The sequence below is a fragment of the Jaculus jaculus genome, chromosome 11 (assembly GCF_020740685.1).
Source record: "Jaculus jaculus isolate mJacJac1 chromosome 11, mJacJac1.mat.Y.cur, whole genome shotgun sequence".
Classification (NCBI taxonomy): domain Eukaryota; kingdom Metazoa; phylum Chordata; class Mammalia; order Rodentia; family Dipodidae; genus Jaculus; species Jaculus jaculus.
In genome coordinates this window covers 99,026,855-99,048,427 of record NC_059112.1, presented here as the reverse complement: position 1 = coordinate 99,048,427, position 21,573 = coordinate 99,026,855, and the positions used below count along the sequence as shown (strand labels likewise).

Here is a 21,573-nt window from a genome sequence, read left to right as displayed (position 1 = left end):
TGTCAAATGCTTGGCACAGAATGGATGTAACTGACCGCTGAATGAATGAATGAGTGAGTGAGTGCCTGCAGCCCTTGTAGACTGGAAGGTCACCTCAGGATCAAGTGACACAGAGCAAAATGTTCTGTGAGGCCCACCACCAGGCCATTGTGCTCATACGGTTTGCGTTCTGGGGACGATGCCACACCAGGGAAGCCCCATTTTTTTCCCCCCCAGAATGTTCCCGTGGTGCCGCTACTTACGAAACGAGAGGAGTTGTCATTCTTGACCGTTTTGGCATTGCCGAAAGCCTCCAGGATGGGGTTCGCTTGTAGAAGCTGCTTTTCAAGCTCCCCCTAAAAGTCATTCACATCTAGTTATTAGAGAGTGCAACCCGGGTCCTGACACCGGGCCCTGGATGGGTGTTGTCGTACAACTCTGCCCTTAACCCACAGGCTCTGCCCTGCCCCCTACCCACTCCGAGACCCTGATGGCCAGGCCCGATACCAGATCATTTCAGAAGCGCATTCTGGCAGTGAAGACATCTGTCCCCTAGGGAGATTCCTTTTTTTCAGAGACAGGAGCCTATCTGTCATTGCCACTGGCAGCTGCCACATTGAAAAATGCAGGGGTACCTCTTGTACCCCGATGAAGATACCCTTCCCTGTGGAGCTCGGTAGTGCATGACCTGCCTGCTTGACCCTGAAGCTCACGTTTCACAAGCAGCCTGCTCCAAGCTAAGCCGCCTGGTTGCCGAAGCATGGTTTTAAAAAGCAGCAACATGTCGTGGGCTGGACTGGATTTCGGGGGGAGGCCTCCTACGGAAGATACTCTGGAAGGCTCCGAACCCACCAGACATCCTCTGAACCAGCTGCCAAACTAAGCAGGATGCCCAGCTCCATCCAGCAGGTTAAATGCAGCCGAGACGGCACACAGCCCATTGGCGCCCCCTGCGGGATTCTGATGCGTAAAGGTGGGCACGTGATTCATCATGGCAGGAAAGGACCAAGGAGGTAAGTTGTGCCCGGAAAGCTAAGAGCTGCTCTCTGTCCAGCGCCAGGCCTCCCCCCTGGGGTGCGGCCTGCAGACTGAGGTGCTCTCCATGGAAGCCACAGACCCAGGCGGTTCCATGGGAGAGACTGACAAGGACAGCGACAGGCTTTCCTTGGCTAGTGGGATGGAGGCTTTCAGGAATAGCTCCTGCCCACCGAAACCTGGGGTTCAAATGTCCCCAAAGCCTCCTCCTGTGGACTGGGAAAGCCCCTCAGGAAAGCTTTAAACACGGAGACCTCGTTCGATGAATGGTCAGACTGTGGCCCAGAGCAGTTAAGTGACTTGGCAAGGGTCACAAAGCAATCGGCAATGCCCCACTTTTCCTTTGAGCCACAGTACTGCGGCCCAGGATCCACCTGCGGTGGGTTGAGCGTGCTCTTTTCAGGAAGAGACCCCAAGAGGGTCTCTTCCAGACTGGGACCCACGTGCCAGCCCCCAAGCCTCGCAGTAGAGGTGAGCTCACGTGCGCGGAGGTCCGCACAGGACCCGGTCGTGAGCTGGGGCCTTACCGCGCCACCACGGCTAGAAGTGCGTCGCGAACCCGAGACAGTTCAGAGAGTCTCGGGGGAAGCAGGCGGCATGCAGGAGACAGACACGCACCGCACACACATGCATGGAGACACACAGGTGCAGGGGACAGGGCTGGGACAGGAATGCAGGGAGGCGGGTCACTGCCTGGTGATCAAGCCAGGGATACTCTGGGGACTGACAGTCCTGAAATGCTCAACCAGATGGGACTGACCTCTGCAGGTCCCATGATGGGGACTGACAATGGACACCTTGTGGGGAAAGGGGAGGGGCTCGTTCCGACCGAGGGGAAGAGTCACCCAGGCTGAGGCGCAGCCCTGGGAATGCTCGTTCCCCTGCTGGGGACTGACGGACACCTTGTGGGAAAGGGGGGAGGGGTCATCCACGCTGGGGATGCCAACAGGTCCCTACAGCATCAGGCCCCCATGGGACAGTATTCCCATGCCTCTGCTGGTCTGGGCCATGGGACTTGGGGGTCTGCCCTGTTCTAGCATCCGCTAGGGGACCCGTGGGTGCAAGAGAAGCATGCAAGTCTAAATCCACTCCGTGCCTCCCGTCACACCAGCAAAACTCTGTTACTCACGTAAGCAAAAGATGGGCCTTGCTGCGGTCAAACAACACAGTATGAAACAAATGTCAGTCACAGGGGTCACATCCAACTGGCCTGGGGTCCGTGGGCCCAACGCCCACCACTGGACCCAGGAAAGCAAGGCTGATACCCCTTTCCCCACAGCTCTGTTATCACTCTCTCCCCTCTCTTTTCCCTTTTTCTTTTCTTTTTCACCCTTCCTTCCTTTCCTTCTTTCCTCCTTTTGAGACAGAATCTCACCGTATCGGCAGGTTGACCTCGAACCAGTGATCCTGCTACCTCAGCCTCCCACCCAAATGCTGGGACCACAGGCCTGTGGAGGGCAGTAGGGTGTCCCAGAAAACAGTCACTGATAAAATCATGGCACAGGGAGGCCTTTGTATGCAGAGGGAAAGTGCTGAGCCCTTGGCAAAGATGAATCCTCGTAAGGACAGGTGTCATTTCTCTGAGTAGGAAAAGGCAAGGCAGTAAGAAGACTTACGCTTACTACCATGTAAACTTGGGCCACAAAGGTCCCTAAACACTGGCTCTGACACACTGGCCATGGGTCCTGGACTTGTTTGGGGAAAGAAGAAGGTTCCAAAAAACTCTGGCTGAGATCTGCGCCAATTGTCTGAGAGCTCCAGACTTGCTGGCCACTGTGGTGGCTCTCGGGTCACCCCCAAGGGCTGGAAGCAAGGTCCCGGAATGGCAAAGGGCAGAAATGGTGACATCATCTTTCTACCATCGCTCTGTCCCAAAGTCCACAAAGAGGTGCTGGCGGGACCTAGGGTTCCATCACTTGTTCCCTCCCCTGGGACAAATGGGCAGAGGAGGCAATGGAAAGGGTGGGATGAAAATTCTAGAAACTTCTTCATCTTTTCCCTGCAAGCCTTTACCACCCCCACTGGGTTACGGTGAAGGCGAAGGGTAAGCAGGACTATTTGGTGGCCCTCTCCCATTCGTTTAGTGACTCAGGTCGATGTGACCATGTCCCCATACTCTGGGCTTCACTTAATGGTATCTAGCTCACAGCAGGGGATCAGCCAATAGTGGTCCAGTACCTCGAGCTGAGGGACCCCAGCATCCACATCCCCTGGGGGACAGGGACATGGGGAACAAGGGAAGCCCAAGTGTGCCTCTCTCCTAGGCATTCTTTGGGGAGCCATTAAAAGGGGCTGTTTCAACTTGAGGGTGACCGATTCCCACTCCTGGGACGTCTTTGACATAGTCACTTATCCCAGCTGGAGGGGACACACAGGGTGGCATCTAGAGGAATCCAGGGACGGTGCTGAGCATCTATAGTCCATAGGACAGGGCCCGTGGCAGGGAATCCGGTCCCAGTAACAACGTGGCCTCTCGCTGAGAAACACTGACTGAGAGAGCCCAGCCTCAGCCAGCTCCACTGGGGGAACTGATACCCAGGGGCCCACTGAGGCAGCCGGTGGATACGGGCCTCAAATTCTCCCTCCAGTGACCTGTGAGAACTCAGTCGGGTGCCAGGCGGGGCCCCGTTCACTAAGGTCCGGCTTTGGCCACTCACCGTGATACTGGTATCCTTCTTGCCTTTGTGGGAGGAGGCCACCACAGCCAGGTACTGGATGACTTTCTTCGTGTTCTCTGTTTTGCCGGCTCCAGACTCACCTCTGAAAGACACGAGACTGCTGACCTGAGGGCACTGTCTCTCACGGGTGTTCTGCGAGCTGGGAGCCAGGCAGATCACCACAGTCATCACTGCTGCTGCAGGTGGGGAGACTGAGGCTATAGGAAAGGGTGTCGCTCGCTGTTGGGGCCGAGCTGGGTCTTAAACTCCAGCAGATCCGGGTCCGAGAGTCCACTCCACGACTCCCGAGGGCAAGAGAAAGGTTTCAGGTGAAGAGGGGAAGGAAACTTGAATTTTTCCACAAATGGTCAGGCCTCAGTCCCTTAGAACTCTGTTTGAAAGACGTTTGTGTGTGTGTGGGGGGGGGGGGAGAGGGAGGGAATTACCATGGGATTTTTTTTATAATCATGGAAAATGCTAATAAAAGTTTTTTTAACAAAGTAAATAAATTAAAATTACCCCTGCCTTCAACTTTTTCAAGAGAAAAATAATACATTAAGAAAAACTTCAGATGATTTTCAATGTTTTTTTTCACTGATCTAACTAGCCAAAGATAATGTCAAGCAAATGAAACATAAGATCCAAGTGTTTTTATTTTCTTTTACATTCTATTACTACTTATTGATTCAGCTGAATAGTTTTGCTTATTGATAGCCAAATATCATGGACTTTGGATAAACCAAATTTCAATGCTCTGATATCTAGAAAAGTCTGATATTAACAAAAACTAAAGTTCACATATTTAAGGCAAAAAAATAAAAATAAATAAAGACGTTTGTCAGACCCAGAAAGATCAGACAAGAGAGTTACAAAAGGAAGGCTCTGGGTGCCTCTTACATAAGCAGGACCTCAGGTAAAAATTCCAGAAGGTCCGCTTAAAGCAAGAGAAGAGCTCTCCCAGTAGATGCTGGGTCTTCCCGCCACTGTGTGCAGAATGCCCCTGATTATCAGGCTGATGGTCTCAACCAAGTGTGAGAGGAGCTCCCTGAAGTAATTCATGGTAAGTGGACATGGCCGACAGCTTCCCTTCGCAGGACACCATGTCTCATCAGATGAGCCTCCCAGAACAGGAGGGGCTGCTGTCTGACCATAGGGGCTTTCTTGGCCACCAGAGCTCTCTGCAGGGCGACTGTTCTAGCCAAGGGCTCCAGAACAGTCTCTAGCTCCCCAAGTTTCCCATGTCGAGTGAGAGAAAAGGATTCCAGCCTGCTTCACCTTTTCTTGTGATGTTTTTTGTTTTTCCTTTCTTTACCTGAACACTTTCATTTTCTAAGCTCACTTCACAGCTTAAGACATTGAAAGGGTTGGAGAGATGGCTTACTGGTTAAGAGCTTGCCTGTGAAGCCTCAGGACCCCGGTTCGAGGCTCGATTCCCCAGGACCCACATTAGCCAGATGCACAAGGGGGCGCACGCATCTGGGTTCGTTTGCAGTGGCTGGAGGCCCTGGCGCACCCATTTTCTCCCTCTTCCTCTGCCCCCTCTCTCCCTCTTTCTCTCTCTGTTGCTCTCAAATAAATAAATAAAAATAAACAAAAAAATTTAAAGATATTGAGAGACTTAATTTTCTTTCTTTCTTTTCTTGTTCTTTCTTTCTTCTTTTTAGGTCTTGAAAAGAATTCCTTGAGCCAGGCTTGGTGGTGCACGCCTGGATTCTCAGCACTTGGGAGGCTGAGGTAGTATAGTCATGAGTTCAAGTTCAGCTTGGACTACAGAGGGTCAGCCTTGGCTAGAGTGAGACCTTATTTTAAAAAGAGAGAGAGAGAGAGAGAGAGAGACCTGGTAGCTTCCCCTCTTCTCTAGACACAGAAGGACGAGATTTATGTTCTCTGCCTGCTCTCTGCTGGTCTGGGCTCACACATTTTCTCATAACCCTCCCAGCCACCAAAGGATTATTCTAGTTGCCTTCCTGAGGAAACTGAGGCTTGGAGAGGTTGAAGTAAATTACTCCAGGTCACAGTGGCCCCTGCTCTCCCGCGGACAGAACACTGAGAAGGAGCGACCCCGTGTAAACACAATGCCTGTGCTCTGCGTCGACCTTTCACGGGGCTAAGGGAGAAGAGGCGTGGTCCTGAAGGCCCAGAGAATTCTCCAGGGGCCTTCACTTGCCCAAAGGACCCTGGCACTCTGAAGCCGGATCTAAACTTCAGTCATTGACACCACAGTACCATCAGCTTAACTGGGCTCATGGCAAAATACTTGGTAGCTTCCCTTATACGCTGCAGACAAGTGCATTTTGGTAAGAGCGAGAGGAAAGGGGAGACAATTCCAAGTACAGGGAACCATGTCTGGGGGGGACCCTGAGCTCAAGATACGTGACAGAAGAGAGGTGTGTCCACACCAACTCATGGCACGTACTGCTCACACCAGCTCACCAGACGCCGCATTGCTGCTGCAAGCCGCCTTCACTTTGCCTGCTTTTCCCACCAGACCTTAAGCCTCTGCCCCAAGCCCCTCTGACAACAGCGGTCCTTTGGGAACCTGTCACCCCCTCCCCCTATGGCCTGCTAAGCTCAACTACTTCCCAAGTCTCACTGACAAAAATAAATTGTCCTAGGAGGTCTTGCCAAAGAAAATGTCTCAAATGCCCAGGATGCCAGGAATCTGAAGGTTGGCAGGCATGTCTTCGCTTGCTGACCCTTGGACCTGGATGAGGATGCTGTACTGGGCCCATCCCCGCTCTGAGGAGCTTGCGCTCAGGTCCCCTTTCCTGGAGGACCTGGCTGTGGCCAGATGGGATGTCCTGGGCCTGCCATGACCCCATAGCCAGCCAAGCTTTCTCCCTTGCGCCTGCCCCAGCGGATAACAGTTTAGGCGGCACGCCCCCCCCACAACACAGTTCCGGTTTCAGGTGTGTGTGTCACCTGCATACTGTGAGGTGACACCCCAAGGAGGGCCTTGAGCTTGGCCCAGTGGTCTAATCATAGTTTTTCATAGTTTCACAAGTCTGTGTTTTCATTTTGCATATTGTAGGGTATTCGTAGCTCCCCACGGTGAACTCTGTCTCGAAATCCATTGCAGCTTCCTGTCTGCCCTTGGCAAGAAGGTCAAATTACCTCTGAATCAGAGCACTTCCTAATGCCCACTTCTGCTGCCTGACGACCGTGCCCTCTGATCCGAGTGACGTCCAACTCCTACGCATCCTGCAACGCCCAGTTACACACTGCCCCTATTTTAAACATTATTCCTACTTCAATGCCTTCCTCCCCCTTCAGCACTACCTGGCAGGGTCCCTATTCAGCAAGTTACCTGCGTGACATCAGGCAAGCTGTTTAACCTCCTGTGCTTCCATTCCTTATCTATAAAACAAGCATAAGTAAACTGCTTAACCTCGTGTGACTGTTGTGAGGGTTCATTGAGGGAATACACGAGACACGTAGAGCTTCCCCTTGTCCACAGAGTCCCCTGCCTGGCTTCTCCTGGCTGCTACCCAGTGGCTTGTCCTTTGTCTGGTGCATAGGTTCTCAGCACCCCCTGGCTGAAATGAAGCAACCTTAATCTGAGGGATGCGCACAGGTGGCCCTGGAGCCTGGGCAGAAAAAAACTCGGAAAATGGCTTTTGATTGACAGCCTTCTGTCTGTCTCCTAGCAAAGCACACACATGTCACTAGGTCTGTTTTATGTTTGAGATAGGGTCTCCTGTAGCCCAGGCAGGCCTCAAATTCCCCATGCAGCTGAGGATGGCCTCGAACTTCTTACCCCTCATGCCTCCACCCCCTGAATGCTGGAATTATAGAGGTGTGTCCCCATGCCCGGCAATCACTAGTTCTGGACAATGTTACACATCAAGTATCAGTTTCCACCCTGGAAGATGGGAATTCTGCTCCCACTTGACCCTTCCCCTTCCTGATCCCTTCTCCACCCAGCCAATGTGGACAAGTCGACAGACCCTACCACGGTTCCCGTGGCAACAGGCTCCACGATGCCACTCCTGTGAGACCCCACATCTGTGGGTTCCCAAGTCCCTCACAGACAATGGTTTGGCATTTGCATAGACCCTCCACACACCCTCCTATGCACTATAAATCATCTCTAGATGGCTTATAACATTGACATTGTGTAAACGCTTATAAACTGCTCCATGCGCATTGTTTGGGGACCAGTAACCAGAAAAGGTCTGCAGAGGCTCAGTACAGATGAACTGACTTTTTCTAAATACGTGCAATCAGCAGGTGGACAAATCCTCACGACGGGCTGAGGGCTGTGTGCTCTGGCTAGGGGTGTACTTTAGCTGGCGCTGTCACTGATGTACACGCCACATGCAGCTGGTCTCCTCTGCCCTCCGAGAGCCCTCTTTCTTCCTGCCAGACCTGCGGCTTCTCCCCAGATTAACAATCCCCTGGTTGTACTATTCCCCCATTATTTTATCTCTTATCAACCCCAAACTCATCATTCATTGTCGACATCACCCAGTGTCTCTCGGGGTCTGTCTGGCATCCGCCACTGTGGTGGTTTGAAAGGGAAGCGTCGCCCCAGCCTCAGGGGCTTGTGAGTGAGCTTCGCGCTCAACCCCCCAGCCGGGTGGGTGGGGGGTCCTCTGGGAGGGGGAGCCTCGCTGGAGGAGGTGTGTCACTGGGGGCAGATCCTTGAGGTTCACTGGTCCAGCCCTACTGGGTGTTCTTTGCCAGCTCCCTCTTGGGGCTCCCTCCCTGTTGCTGCGGTATAAAGATGGGGTGCCCCAGCTGTCTGCTCTGCCATGCTTCCTCCACCATGATGCAACTCCCTCTCAAAACCGAAAGCCTGAATGAACCCTTTCGTAACTTGCTTGTGGTATGTTCCTGCCATGAGAAGGTAAGCACTACAGTCACCCTCTGTGATTCTCATGAATCTCACCTGCCCACTGCCCCGACCTCCATGCCTACCAGACATCTGGCACTCAGCCTGAATCTGTCTTTCTGAACTTGGGACATGCTATAAGGAATGTTTGGGGGCCCAGCTGCTAAAGCACTTCTGGAAGGAGAGAAAGTGGCTCCGGCCCCAAGAGTAAATGCGATCAAATATCCTTAAGAGGCTGGGTATGGTGTCGCACGCCTTTAATCCCAGCACTTGGGAGGCAGAGGTAGGATCCCCGTGAGTTCAAGGCCACCCTGAGACTACATAGTGAATTCCAGGTCAGCCTGGACTAGAGTGAGACCTTACCTTGAAAAACTAATACATTTATGTATATATCCTTAAGAGCTCAAGTGTGCCCGCCCTCCACTCAAAAACACTTGTCGCATGTTCTCTGGGTCAGGCACTTGGCACAGGGCAATCGCAGGTTCCCCTCCCTCGGGATCCTTTGACTGAAGAACAAGGGAGGCCGAGCAGATCCACTTACGTGCAGAGAATGGACTGGTCCTCACGATCTGCAGAGAGAAAGACAGTGACTTGGATTAAGCTCTGAGCTGAGGGTGTGCACCTGGCCCCTCCGGGTCCCCCGTCCTCAAACCCCCACACGCCGGCCACACTGGGGGTGCAAAGACAGCTGGGATCATTTCCCAGGACATAGGTGGCCAGGCCATAAGGATTGCTGTGGTGGCCACAAGGCAGCCCCAGGAGGAGGCTGCAAACCTCCAGCCACCAGCTGAGAAGGGATTTACCAACACTCCCCTGCCCCAGTTAGGTTGTGGGCAGAACACAGACTTCAGTGCAGACAGAATTTGTGCCTACATGGCCGCCACCCTATGTCGAGGCCTGGGCAAAGGCTCACACGCTTTCTGCCTCAGTCCTCTGAGGTGTAATGTGGTTTGCCAGACATCTCTGGTCTGTCTCTTAGGAAGAGCATTCCAGGGTCTTCATTAAAAAAAATAAAAAAACCACTTTACTTTTTGTGTGTTTATGGGCACTAAATGGCTGCCAGACATCTGTGCCACTTTTCGTCTCTGGTTTTACCTGGTGCTGGGGAATTGAACATGGGGCCAGCAAGCTTTGGAAGCACGTGCCTTTGACCACTGAGCCCTCTCCCCAGTGCCCCCAGGTTCTTTCACCACCACCCCCTCACTCCTGCCACTTTGTACAGATTTTGGGTGGCTCCCTTGGTCTCCAGAGAAGAGGTGAAAACGTGTGCCGGCCTGTGTCATCCAGATTCTCTGATTAAAATTCTCTGTTCCATCCGTAGTGGGGAAGCACAGCAGATGTCGGAGCCAGGCAGCCCTGGTCTCTGTCATTCTGATGCCAGCTCCCCCATCTGCAAGCCCCTGACATTCTCCCATAAGTCCCTCTCCTCTGTAAGACCAGGTTGTGTCTGTTGCTTAGCACCAGGGACTCTCCCACCAAATGCAGAAGGTCAAGCCAACACCACTGACCCCCCCCCCCTTAAAGTGGCCCACAAGCTCCTCCCAATCACAAGGGGCATGGGGACAGTGCCTGACACCTTTAACCCCCAGTATCTCAATCAACAGAGACGCCAGTGTCACATTTACTGAAAGGCAATGTCGAAGACAGCATGTCTCCATGCGCTCCCCGGATCACAAACCCCACTGCGGCACTGAGTCCCTCCTAGCTGCTCACTGTAGGCAGTAGGTACGCCATAATAATTGGTGAGTGGATGGATAAGTTAGAGGATGGATGGGCTGGTAGGTGGATAAATATGGATAATGGAAGGATGGAAAAATAAATGGATGCATGGATTGATGGGTGGGTGGAAACATGGATGGATGAATCTGGATAGATGATGGGATGGGTGGGAAGGCAGAAGGATGGAAACATGAAAAAGAGAATAATGGAAAGATGGATGGATGGATGAAAAGATGTAAATTTATGGATAAGAGGATGGGTGGCTGAGTCAGTGGGTGAGAATGCAGTGGAAGGACTTATGGACAGGGGCCTGGATGGATGGATGGGTGGGAGGATGGATACAAGAATGGATGGATGGGCTGGAGAGATGGCGTAGCGGTTAAGCGCTTGCCTGTGAAGCCTAAGGACCCCGGTTCGAGGCTCGGTTCCCCAGGTCCCACGTTAGCCAGATGCACAAGGGGGCGCACGCGTCTGGAGTTCGTTTGCAGAGGCTGGAAGCTCTGGCGCCGCCCATTCTCTCTCTCTCCCTCTATCTGTCTTTCTCTCTGTGTCTGTCGCTCTCAAATAAATAAAAAATTTAAAAAAAAAAATGGATGGATGACCACAGATGGATTCATGGTTGGATAGGTAGATGCATGGATGGATGGGGATTGGATGAACACACAGGAAGATGAATAGATAGATTTATAGGTATGAGGCTTGAAGAGATGATGAGAGAATGGATATAGGGAAAGTGGTGGGTGGATTAATAAATAAGAGGGTGAAAGGATGGTAAGAGACAGATGACTTGGGAGGTAGGAAGAGAGCTGGAAGTGAGGATAGGACATCTGTGTATCCCTGGGGACCGAGAGAGCAGCCGTGAGGTAAGGGAGGTTCACATCTGGGCTACTCAGGGCAAGCTGGAGGGGAGACCTGGGCAAGCCTGGTGAATCTGGTGCCTAGCTGCAGCCCATTCTCTCGTTCCCCTCAGCTGACAGATGGGCAACCTCGTGGCTGCGTGAACCAAATCCTCAGGACAAAAATGCAAACAATTTCTCCCTCTTCCTCACTCTTCCTTTTGCCATGCCACGGCAGACGCTTGGTCAGCTGCCTGCAAGGGCTGCATCAGTGGGTGCAGGGTGGAGGGTGCCACCTCACCCCCAGTTGAGGGCCTTGGAGGTCCTGCAGAAGGCAGAGCCACACAGTCATACAGTCCTGACCTCCAATCAAGCTGCCGATTACATGGGACCTTCATCCCCAACCCCCCCCCCCCACAGGACGCCTGGAAGGTGCCCATAGCTGTCCGGAATGCACAAGGACACCATCCTGCGCAGAGGTGCGCACACAGGTTGTGACTGGCGATAGCAAGTGACAAAAAGCAAGTCATCCAAGCAGCCCTGCCACCAGGCACACTGGCCCTGGCACATGTTTGAATCACGAATCATTTTGTTTTGGCACAAAGCTTGGTACCACATGTCATGGTATATCAGGTAGCCATTAAAAAGAACAACACAGGGGCTGGAGAGATAGCTTAGTGGTTAAGGCACTGAACCTGCAAAGCCACAGGGTCCAAGTTCGATTCCCCAGGACCCATGTAAAACTGCATGTACAAGGTGGCCCATGCATTTATTTGCAGTGGCTGGAGGCTCTGGTATGCCCATTCTTTGTGTGCCTTTCTCTCTCTCAATACATAAACAAATTACTTTTAAAAAGTAAATGAAGCCGGGCGTGGTGGCGCACGGCTTTAATCCCAGCACTCGGGAGGCAGAGGTGGGAGGATCGCCGTGAGTTCAAGGCCACCCTGAGACTACAGCGTGAATTCCAGGTCAGCCTGGGCTACAGTGAGACCCTACCTCAAAAATAAATAAATAAATAAATAAGGGCTGGAGAGATGGCTTAAGGGTTAAACACTTGCCTGTGAAGTCTAAGGACCCCGGTTCAAGGCTCAACTCCCCCGTACCCATGTAAGCCAGATGCACAAGGGGGCGCATGTGTCTGGAGTTTGCAGTGGCTGGAAGCCCTGGTGTGCTCATTCTCTCTCTCTCTCTCTCTGCCTCTTTTTCTCTCTGTCTGTCACTCTCAAATAAATAAAAATAAACAAACAAACAAAAAAAGAATGAGGCAGGGCTGGGGTGTGGCTCAGGGGCAGAGCACTTGTCTAGTATGTCTGAAGCCCTGGGTTCTATCCCCAGAATTAGGGAGAGGGAAAGAGGGAGAAATCGCGAAAGGAACATAGAATTTTATGGTTAAACATAGGACAATCTTCAAGAGATATTAAGTCTCAGTCTGGGAAGATGGCTCAGTCAGTAAAGTGCTTGCCACACAAGCATGAAGACCCGAGTTCAGATCCTCACCTCCCTTGTAAAACGCTGGGTGTGGTGGCACGTGACTGTAAGCCTAGCACTAATCCCGGGGGCTCACTGGCTAGCTAGGAAATTCCAGGTTCAGCGGGAGAGCTCGTCTCAAAAAACAGTGTGTATAACAACTGAGAAAGACCCCCAATTTCAACCTCAGGTGTCCACATACGTGCATGTACAAACACACACACATACACACCACACCACACCAAGTAAGTCAGGTGTAATTGCACATGCCAATGATCCCCGCACTGGGGAAGCTGAGGCAGGAGGTCACAAGTTCAACATCAGCTTGGGCTCCGTAACAAGATCTGTCTCAAAAAGCTTAGCACACACGGATGAACCCACTCCCTGTGACCAGAACCTGGACAAGAATGTCCCAGTAGTCCCGACAACCCCTCCTATTTTAAGGAAGGACTTTGGCTCTGGCAGATCATGGTCTATCTTCTTCCATCTGCCTTGGGGAGGGAGCCAGGCTTTCCCAGCAGCCTGGCGAGGGCTGGGCTCAGGGCAGGAGAGATTTATAGGGTCAGAGACTCCCAGGCCCCCCAGGAGAAGGAGCAGGCTCCAAGCTGTGGGCCACTGGCAGCCCTCCGACCCTGGATGTTCCCATCGGAAATGCTAGCGTGGGAAAAAGAGGGCTCCATGAGCACAACTGCCAACCTGACCCCTGACCCTCATGCCTGAAGCCTCCACAGTCCCGTTTCCTGTTTCCTCCCAGAGCCTCCGCAGGCTCTTCCATGAGAGTGCAAGGTCTGCCCAAGTCCTTCACTCTTGGAAGGAAAATCCACACAACTTTCATTAGTCAGCTCAAAGCAAGTGATTTGGGGGTGATTGGGACATTCAAGAGCACTCTGCCACCCTCAAATAAAATACTATAGCCAGGGCTGGAGAAATGGCTTAGTGATTAAGGCACTTCCCTGCAAAGCCAGAGGACCTTGGTTCGATTCCCGAGGACCCACGTTAGCCAGATGCACAAGGTGGCGCATGCGTCTGAAGATCGTTTGCAGTGGCTGGAGGCCCTGGCACGGTCATTCTCTCCCTCTCTCTCAATCTCTCTCTCTCTCTCTCCCTCTCTCAAATAAATAAATAAAAATAAAATATTTTTAAAATCTATAGCCATTAGGGCCATCACTCTGCATCAGTTGCCCCCAGTTAGCCCTGTGAGCCCCAATCTGTGTTCTGTGCCCATGCACTGACCTGTTCTAGATAGTTCACCTAAGTAGAGCCACATAACATGCCTGCGTTTCTGCCTGGCTTCCTTTGGGCAAGGGTCTACCCATACTGTATCAACATCTCCTTCCTTTTCTTTCTTTTTTTTTTTTTATTTTTTTCCTTCCTTTTCATATGAATACTACTCCATTGTATGACAGCCCACATTTTGTTAATCCACTCATCTGTGGAGGGACGTCTGGGTAGCTTCCCTAGTCCTGTTGTGGACATTCATGAACAAGTTGTTTGAAGACCTATTTGTAATTCTATGGATACAAAGCCTAATCTATTCTTTTAAAAAAAAATTCTTACCTATTTGCAAGCAGAGGGAGAAGAGAAGCAGATAGAATGGGCATACTAGGGCCTCCGCTGCTGCAAATGAACTCCAGAGGCATGTGCCACTTTACGCGGGCACTGGGGAAACTGAACCCAAGTCGTTAGGCAAGTGCCTCAAGTGCTGTGCCATCTCTCTGGCCCCTAAGCCATTCTTGAAATGTCACCCATGTGTCAACTCCTCCTTAGTACCATCTCTGACTTCACACCTCTCTACAGCTAAGACAGGGGCTGTCCGCGGTACCGCACCCGCTGGGCTGCCCCAGACAGTGGTACAAGTTGTCCACTGTCTAACTCTATGGGGAGCTGTTTATGTTGGCTGTTGGGGGGTTGTGTATCCCTGACAACAACTTTCTACCAGATGGAGAAAAAGCCTCTTGAGCAAGCCAAGTCTTTTCCTAAGTCTATAACGGCTTTGTGCCGTCTCTAGCTCCTGTCTCTGTTGTTGCAATTAGCTGCCCCATCATCGTTATTTAACCTGTTGACTTCGCAATACTTTTTTTGGTCAGAAAGTACATGCTATGCAAAGTTTTTCGTTTGGTTCTGTTTTCTTTGCCAGATCAGTTAAAAAAAAATTGTGTTGTTTTATGTTATGCATACTAGCCAAGAAGAGAAATCTCATTTACTGATGAATAGATAAAAATGTGGTATATCCATTCAGTGGCATATTACTTGGCCATGAAAAGGAACGAAGTACTGATGTCTACTACAAGGATGAATCTTGAAGCTCCATACTAAATGAGAGAAGCCAATCACAGAGGACTGCATATATGAATTATCTAGAAAAAGAACGTCTATCAAAAATATAGATTAGGGGGCTGGAAAGATGTCTTAACAGTTAAGGCGTTTGCCTATTAAGCCAAAGGTCCCAGTTTGATTCTCCAGGACCCATGTAAGCCAGATGCACAAGGGGGTGCATGCATCTGGAGTTTGTTTGCAGTGGCTGGAGGCCCTGGCATGCCCATTCTCTCTCTCCCTTTTTCTCTTTCTCAAATAAATTCACTATGTAGTCTCAGGGTGGCCTCAAACTCACACCCCCTAACTCTGCCTCCCAAGTTCTGGGATTAAAGGCATGCACCACCACACTTGGCTTTGTTATTTTTTTAATTTGAATATGTTTGCTTATTTGCATGTGTGTATGTACGTGGGAAGGTGTTGCACTGTGGTCTCTTCCGACTGCAAACAAACCCCACATGTATGTGCTGCTTTGCATCTGGTTTTATATGAGTGCTGGAGAATTGAACCTGGACTGGCAGACCTTGTAAGCAAGCACCTTTAACTGCTAAGCTATCTCTCCAGCCCCTGGTTTTTTTTTTTAATTTAATTTTTTAATGTATTTGTTGGAGGAAGAGCAAGGGGAGGGCTAGAAAATGGGCACCGGGAGGGCCTCCAGTCACTGCAAACGAATTCCAGATGCCTATGCTACTTTGCACATCTGGCTTACACAGGTACTGGGGAACTGAATCTGGATCCTTAGGCTTTGCAAGCAAGCACCTTAATCACTAAGCCATCTCCCCAGCCCTGTTTATATGTTTTTTTTGAGGCAAGTCCAACAGATTGGCCTTTTAAATGAGAGAAAGCAAGAGCAACAACGATAGCAAGTGAGCAAGAGAGAGAGAGAGAGAGATTTGGTATGCCAGGGCCTCCAGCCACTGCAATTGAACTCTAGATGTGTGCACCATATTGTGTGCATGCACAACCTTGGGCAGGTGTCCTCTTGTGCGTCTGGCTTGTGTGGGATCTGGGGAGTCAAACATGGGTTCTTAGGCTTCGCAGGCAAGCGCCTTAACCTCTAACCCATCTCTCCAGCCTCGTTTCTGTTCTTTTTAATTATTATTTTAAAATTTATTTTATTTTATTTTATTTTATTTGAGAGAAAAAGAGGCAGAGAGAGAGAGAGAGAGAATGGGTGTTCCAGGGTCTCCAGCCACTGCAAATGAATTCCAGATGCATGCGCCACCTTGTGCATCTGGCTTATGTGGGACCTGGGGAAATGAACCTGGGTCCTTTGGCTTTACACGAGCACGCCTTAGCCACTAAGTCATGTCTCCAGCCCCTTGTTTATGGTTTTTTTTTTTTTTTTTTTTTGGTTTTTCGAGGTAGGGTCTCACTCTGGTCCAGGCTGACCTGGAATTAACTCTGTAGTCTCAGGGTGGCCTTGAACTCACGGCGATCCTCCTACCTCTGCCTCCCGAGTGCTGGGATTAAAGGCGTGCGCCACCACACCCGGCTGTTTTTTTTTTTTTTTTGAGACAAGGCCTTTTCACTGTGTAGCCCAGGAGGCTTTAGGCTCACAACCCTCCTTTCTCTGCCTCTAGGTGCCCGGATTACAGGTGGGCACCATCAACATCTAGCCTAAGCCTCTGAGTCCTGAGTTTTGTTATACCAGGTCCTCGGATCTCTGCCTATGAGCAGTTCACAGTCCAGTGGAGGGGGGGGGGCAGATGGGCAAAGAAATGTCTGCAGCTGTGGTCCCTGCTACGATGGGGACACGCCACAGTGCGGCAGACCTGCCTCTCTAGAGCAACGAGAACTTGAAGTTTCCAGGCTGTGGTGACAGCTGAGCCGACTTAAGGAGGTGTGAGAGTCCCAGGAGGGGCCAGGCAGAGCATCCCAGGCAGGAGCCTGAGATTCAGCCCCTCAGAGATCGGAAGGACAGAGCAATGCCCTTCTGCCCTGGTGTACAGTGGCGGGATCGGAGTCTGTGCCTGGCCTTGTGTGACTCACCTTCCCAGCCCAGAGCCCTAACCCTGCTTCTCTCTGTCCTCCTCCTAGCCAAGGGGCCTGGCCTTGGGTTTGTGAGTCTCAGGAGTGTGTTTAAAGGGGCACAAAGGGCCGCGAGGTCTTTCTCCGATGGGGCCCATCAGGCTTGACTCTCCAGAAGTGCCCAGCGTCTCACAGACTGGCTATTTCGGCTTCTGCTCCCTGGCTGTGCAGCCCAGGGCCTGCAGGTTGCCCATAAAAGGAGAAAAGCTGAACTGGGGCTGAGAACATGCCCCAGGCTCCCTGCTTCTCTTCCTGCCTTCCTTCCTTCCTTCCTTCCCGTGCCAGGCTATCAGGGAAGCCCAGGACCGGGAGGGGACCAAGCCCACATACCCGTGCTGGGACACCGACCCCCTGGGGCTGGTGAGGACAAACAGACCCAGCAGAAAGGGCCACGAGGAGGCGGCCACCAAAAGGTTCCAGGCCCTCCATGAGGCAGATGTGAACACGTCAACATCTGGCCACCTGTCCCCAAAGCAGGTGGCAGCTAATGCCTGTTAAGGTGTCTTCACTAGGCTTCTGGTCCCTGCCTAGAGAGACTCTCACGCCAACTGCAGCAGACAGAGCGAGGAGACCAAGGCACAGGGAAATGGCCTGAGCAGCTGGGACTCACACAGCTCCTAAACCCAGTCCCTTCTCAAGCTCTCTGGGGGCTTCTTGCTATTCTCCCCCTTCTCTCCAGCAGACATGGGCAGGGAGCAGTCAATATACTGTGGGCCTACACTGGGCCCCAAGAGGCATTCTCTAAGACCAAGGAGTCAGACCCTGTGGGGACAAAGGGGACAGAAAGACACTGGTGGCCTCTCCAACCTTAGGCCTTCCTTCCTGTCTTCTGCCTCCTTTTCTGCTCCCACCCCTGAAGCACTTGGGATCTTCTATTAAGGTCCTGACTTAAGTTCCTGCCACCTCCCAAGAGGGCATCCTTGGCTCCCTGTCTGGAGCAGGCTCCAGGGTGACAGACAGCTCCCGGCTCCTGGGCCGCCGTGCTCTGCGCTGTGCAATGGCTCAACTGGATTGCACATGGGGCAGGGGCTCAAGGCCCTTGGTCAACTCAGCTGGGCCAACCAAGGGCTGGGGGCCGGATTCCCCGGGAGCCTGGGTGTTTGCGTAACTGTGCACGCTTAAGGAACAAGGGACATGTTGCCAAGTACCAGTGAGAATGCCCCAGAGCCAGTGTCCCAAGCAAGCGTACTTTTCCAACTCAGTATGTACTAGTGACTAAATTTTTGGTTTTTTTAAGTTGAAGCCAGGGCCATGGCTCAGTTGGTAAAGCACTTGCCACGCAAATGTGAGGGCGTGCGTTCAGATCCCCAGCTCCCACGGAAATGAAAGAAGTTGTGATGGCTGGCCTGTAATCCCAGGGCTGGGGATTGAATTCAGGTCCTCATGCTTGTGTGGCAAGTACCTTACTAACTGAGCCATGCTCCAGCCCCTAAGTCCATATTTTGAAATCCTGTCTCATAAGGTGATGGCACTAGGAGGTGGGACCTTTGGGAGGTGACAGCTCATGAACAGGATTAGTGTCCTTATAACAGAGGCTTGAGGGAGCTTATTCCTCTTCTCCCATGTGAGGATGGCAGGAAGATGCCATTTTTGAACCAGGAAATAAATGCCACCAGACCCACGGACCTTCATATGCCTTGAGGTTGGCCTTCAAGTTTCCAGAACCTTGGAAAATAAATCCCTGTTGATGGTATTTTGTTGCAGTCACCTGAACAGATTAAAGCCAAAGGGCCAAGTTTGGCGTGGCGGTGCATACCTGTGATCTCAGCACTCTGAAGGCTGAGGCAGGAGGCATGCCGTGAGTTTGAAATCAGTCTGGACTACATAGAAAGACCCTGTCTCAAAAAAAAAAAAAAAAAAAACCTGGGGGCTGGAGAGATGGCTTAGTGGTTAAGGAGCTTGCCCGTGAAGCCTAAGGACCCAGGTTCTACTCTCCAGATCCCACGTAAGCCAGATGCACAAGGCAAGACAAGTGCAAGGTTGCACATGCCCATTAGGTGGCACAAGCATCTGGAGTTCAATTGCAGTGGCTGAGGCCCTGATGCACCAATTCTCTACCTCTCCTCTCTCTGTCTCTCTTTCTTGCCCGCTCTTTCTCTAAAAACAGAACAAAACAAAACAAACCCCAAGCAACAAAAAGACCTAGGGCCTAAGATAGTCCCTTAGCCATTGGACTCAGTTTCCCATTCTGTAAATACTGTTTACTACACCGCCCCCAAGGGAAGAGACTCACCACCAACTTCACACTCACTTCTGGGGCCTGATCTCTTGTTTAGAGCCTCAGTTTCCCCAGCCTGCCAAGCACAGCAGCTGTTACTGGCCCCGCAGGGCACTGCTGAAAGCCAGGCGATTCGGGCTTTACACAACACGGAGCCAAGGCTTAGCAGCACCCCTCTTCTGTTGACCTCATTTACAGAGCAGCCTCTGGGGATTCAGGGGAGCATGAGCCTCCCCTCCCCATGGCCTACTAACCACAGACCTAGTGACCCCACCCAGTGTGAGACGCTGCCAAGCTCAGAACTCAGCTCGGATCCCCCACTGCTCAGGCTTATGTTAAGCTGGGAGAGGGTCCAGCCAAGAGCCCTGTGGGTGCTGACAAGGCACTTGTCCTGATACAAGGTAACTCCACTCATGCTGAGGGCTCCAGTCAACAGGTCAGAATGAAATCTTGTCTGCTGTTCACACCTCACGCTGTGCAGGGTGGGGGAAATACAAACAGACTCTTCTGGAGGAGCCTGAGAACATTCCTACACTCCTCATGTGATTAGCGGAGCTCAACTCTGGGCTCTCAGCCTTCAACGCCCACAGATGTAAGAGAGAGGGCCTTCCACAGGACAGGGGACCGTGCGGGGACTCAGCACTCCTGTTAGACCAAGCCAGCCTGAACAGTCATATACAACCAGGTTCAGACAGCCTGACACTCTCTGACCTTTAGCAAATTCTTTACTTCGCTGGGCCTCAGTTTGACCAGCTATAAAAGGGGGCCAACAATCATATCAGCCCCTGGGGGTGGATTGTCAATGGCCATGTACACACGGCCAGGGTGCGTGAAAACACGCGAAGGGGAAAATCTGTTATTTTCTGTTTCATAAAGACAAGGTAAATGCTGGGTATGAGCACACGGAAAGTCAAAGGAAAGCAAAGGCAATTGCTAACTCCAGGGAAAGAGTAAATCATACAGGAAGAAACAAGCAATCCTAGGTCGCAGCAGAGCCCAGCACTGAATAACATTTACATCACCATAGCAATGGGAACCCTAACCCTTTTTGGCCTTTGCTACTTGATAATTCAATATTATTTTTATTGTGAATGACATATGTACCATAATTATTTTAGGACTTAATCTTAAAGGTCGTAACTGGGTTCTGTCTGCTTCCTAAGTTCATTTTTTTAATATTTTATTTTTATTTATTTGAGAGAAAGAGAGAATGGGCACTCCAGGGCCTCCAGCCATTGCAAACAAATTCCAGACATGTGCACTCCCTTGTGCACCTGCCTAACACGGGTCCTGGGGAATTGAACCTGGGTCCTTTGGCTTTGAAGGCAAACACCTTAACCGCTAAGCCATGCCTCCAGCCCTAAGTTCATTTGGGGGGGGCAGGGTATTACTCACTCTAGACCAGGTTTACCTTGGACTCATTCTGGAGCCTTGAACTCACAGTGATCCTCCTACCTTACCCCCACCCCCAAGTGCTGGAATTGTGAGCAATCACACCCAGCATCTTCATAGGGTTTTGATTAAGAATTGAGAATATTCTTTTTTTTTTTTTTTGAGGTAGGCTCTTGCTCTAGCCCAGGCTGACCTGCAATTCACTATGTAGTCTCAGAGTAACCTCAAACTCACAGCAATCCTCCTACCTCAGTCTCCTGAGTGCTGAGATTAAAGGCGTGCACCACCATGCCCAGCCAAAAATATTATTGTAAAGCCCTGAACATATAGAAAATATGTAATAACAGTCACCATAGGACTGGGGGTGTAGCTAAGTAGTTACGTGGTAGAGCGCTAAGCCATGGGTTCCATTCCCAGCCCTGAAAAAACATCCAGAAATTAAAAAAAAAACAACTCAGTGGTTTAGTGGTTAAGGTGCTTGCTTGTGAAGCCTAAGGACCCATGTCTGACTCCCTCAATCCCACATAAGCCAGACGTGCAAGGTGATGCATGCACAAGGTTGCACATGTACACAAGGTGGAACATACATCTGGAGTTCAATTTAAGTGGCTGGAGGCCCTGTTGTAGCAATTCTCTCTCTCTCTCTCTCTCTCTCTCTCTCTCAATCTCTCTCTCTCTCAATCTCTCTCTCTCTCTGTGTAATAAAAAGTATTTTTAAAAAACTCAATGGAAAAGTTAGAAGATAAGTTGATAATTTCCCCCAAACAGAAGCATAAGGTAAGGCAGAAAAACATTAAGAGAAGACAACAACAACAAAGCCGGGCGTGGTGGTGCACGCCTCTAATCCCAGCACTCGGGAGGCAGAGGTAGGAGGATCGCCATGAGTTCAAGGCCACCCTGAGACTACATAGTGAATTCCAGGTCAGCCTGGACTAGAGTGAGACCCTATCTCAAAAAACCAAAAAAAAAAAAAGAGAGAGAGAGAGAGAGAAAGATGAAAATGTGGGTGCCAATCCAGGACAGGAACAGAACAGAATTATCTCTCCTCAGTTTCCCAAAACTTACGCATGAGGACAGGGGTTCACAAATGAC

At 51.1% G+C, this 21,573-nt stretch overlaps 1 protein-coding gene across 2 annotated transcripts in view; it reads right to left on the bottom strand.

Moving 5' to 3' along the window:
• Positions 1 to 21,573, bottom strand: part of Myh11 (myosin heavy chain 11) — a 122,261-nt gene that overhangs the window by 65,998 nt on the left and 34,690 nt on the right. The window contains exons 4-7 of one of the 2 annotated variants that reach the window (XM_045161840.1): positions 9,047 to 9,074; positions 3,672 to 3,774; positions 2,144 to 2,164; positions 243 to 335 (exon numbers count right to left, since the gene is read on the bottom strand). In XM_045161840.1, coding sequence (XP_045017775.1) covers positions 243 to 335; positions 2,144 to 2,164; positions 3,672 to 3,774; positions 9,047 to 9,074 — 245 coding nt within the window. The remainder of the gene's footprint in view (positions 1 to 242; positions 336 to 2,143; positions 2,165 to 3,671; positions 3,775 to 9,046; positions 9,075 to 21,573) is intronic. The other variant, XM_045161841.1, reaches the window with a different exon arrangement.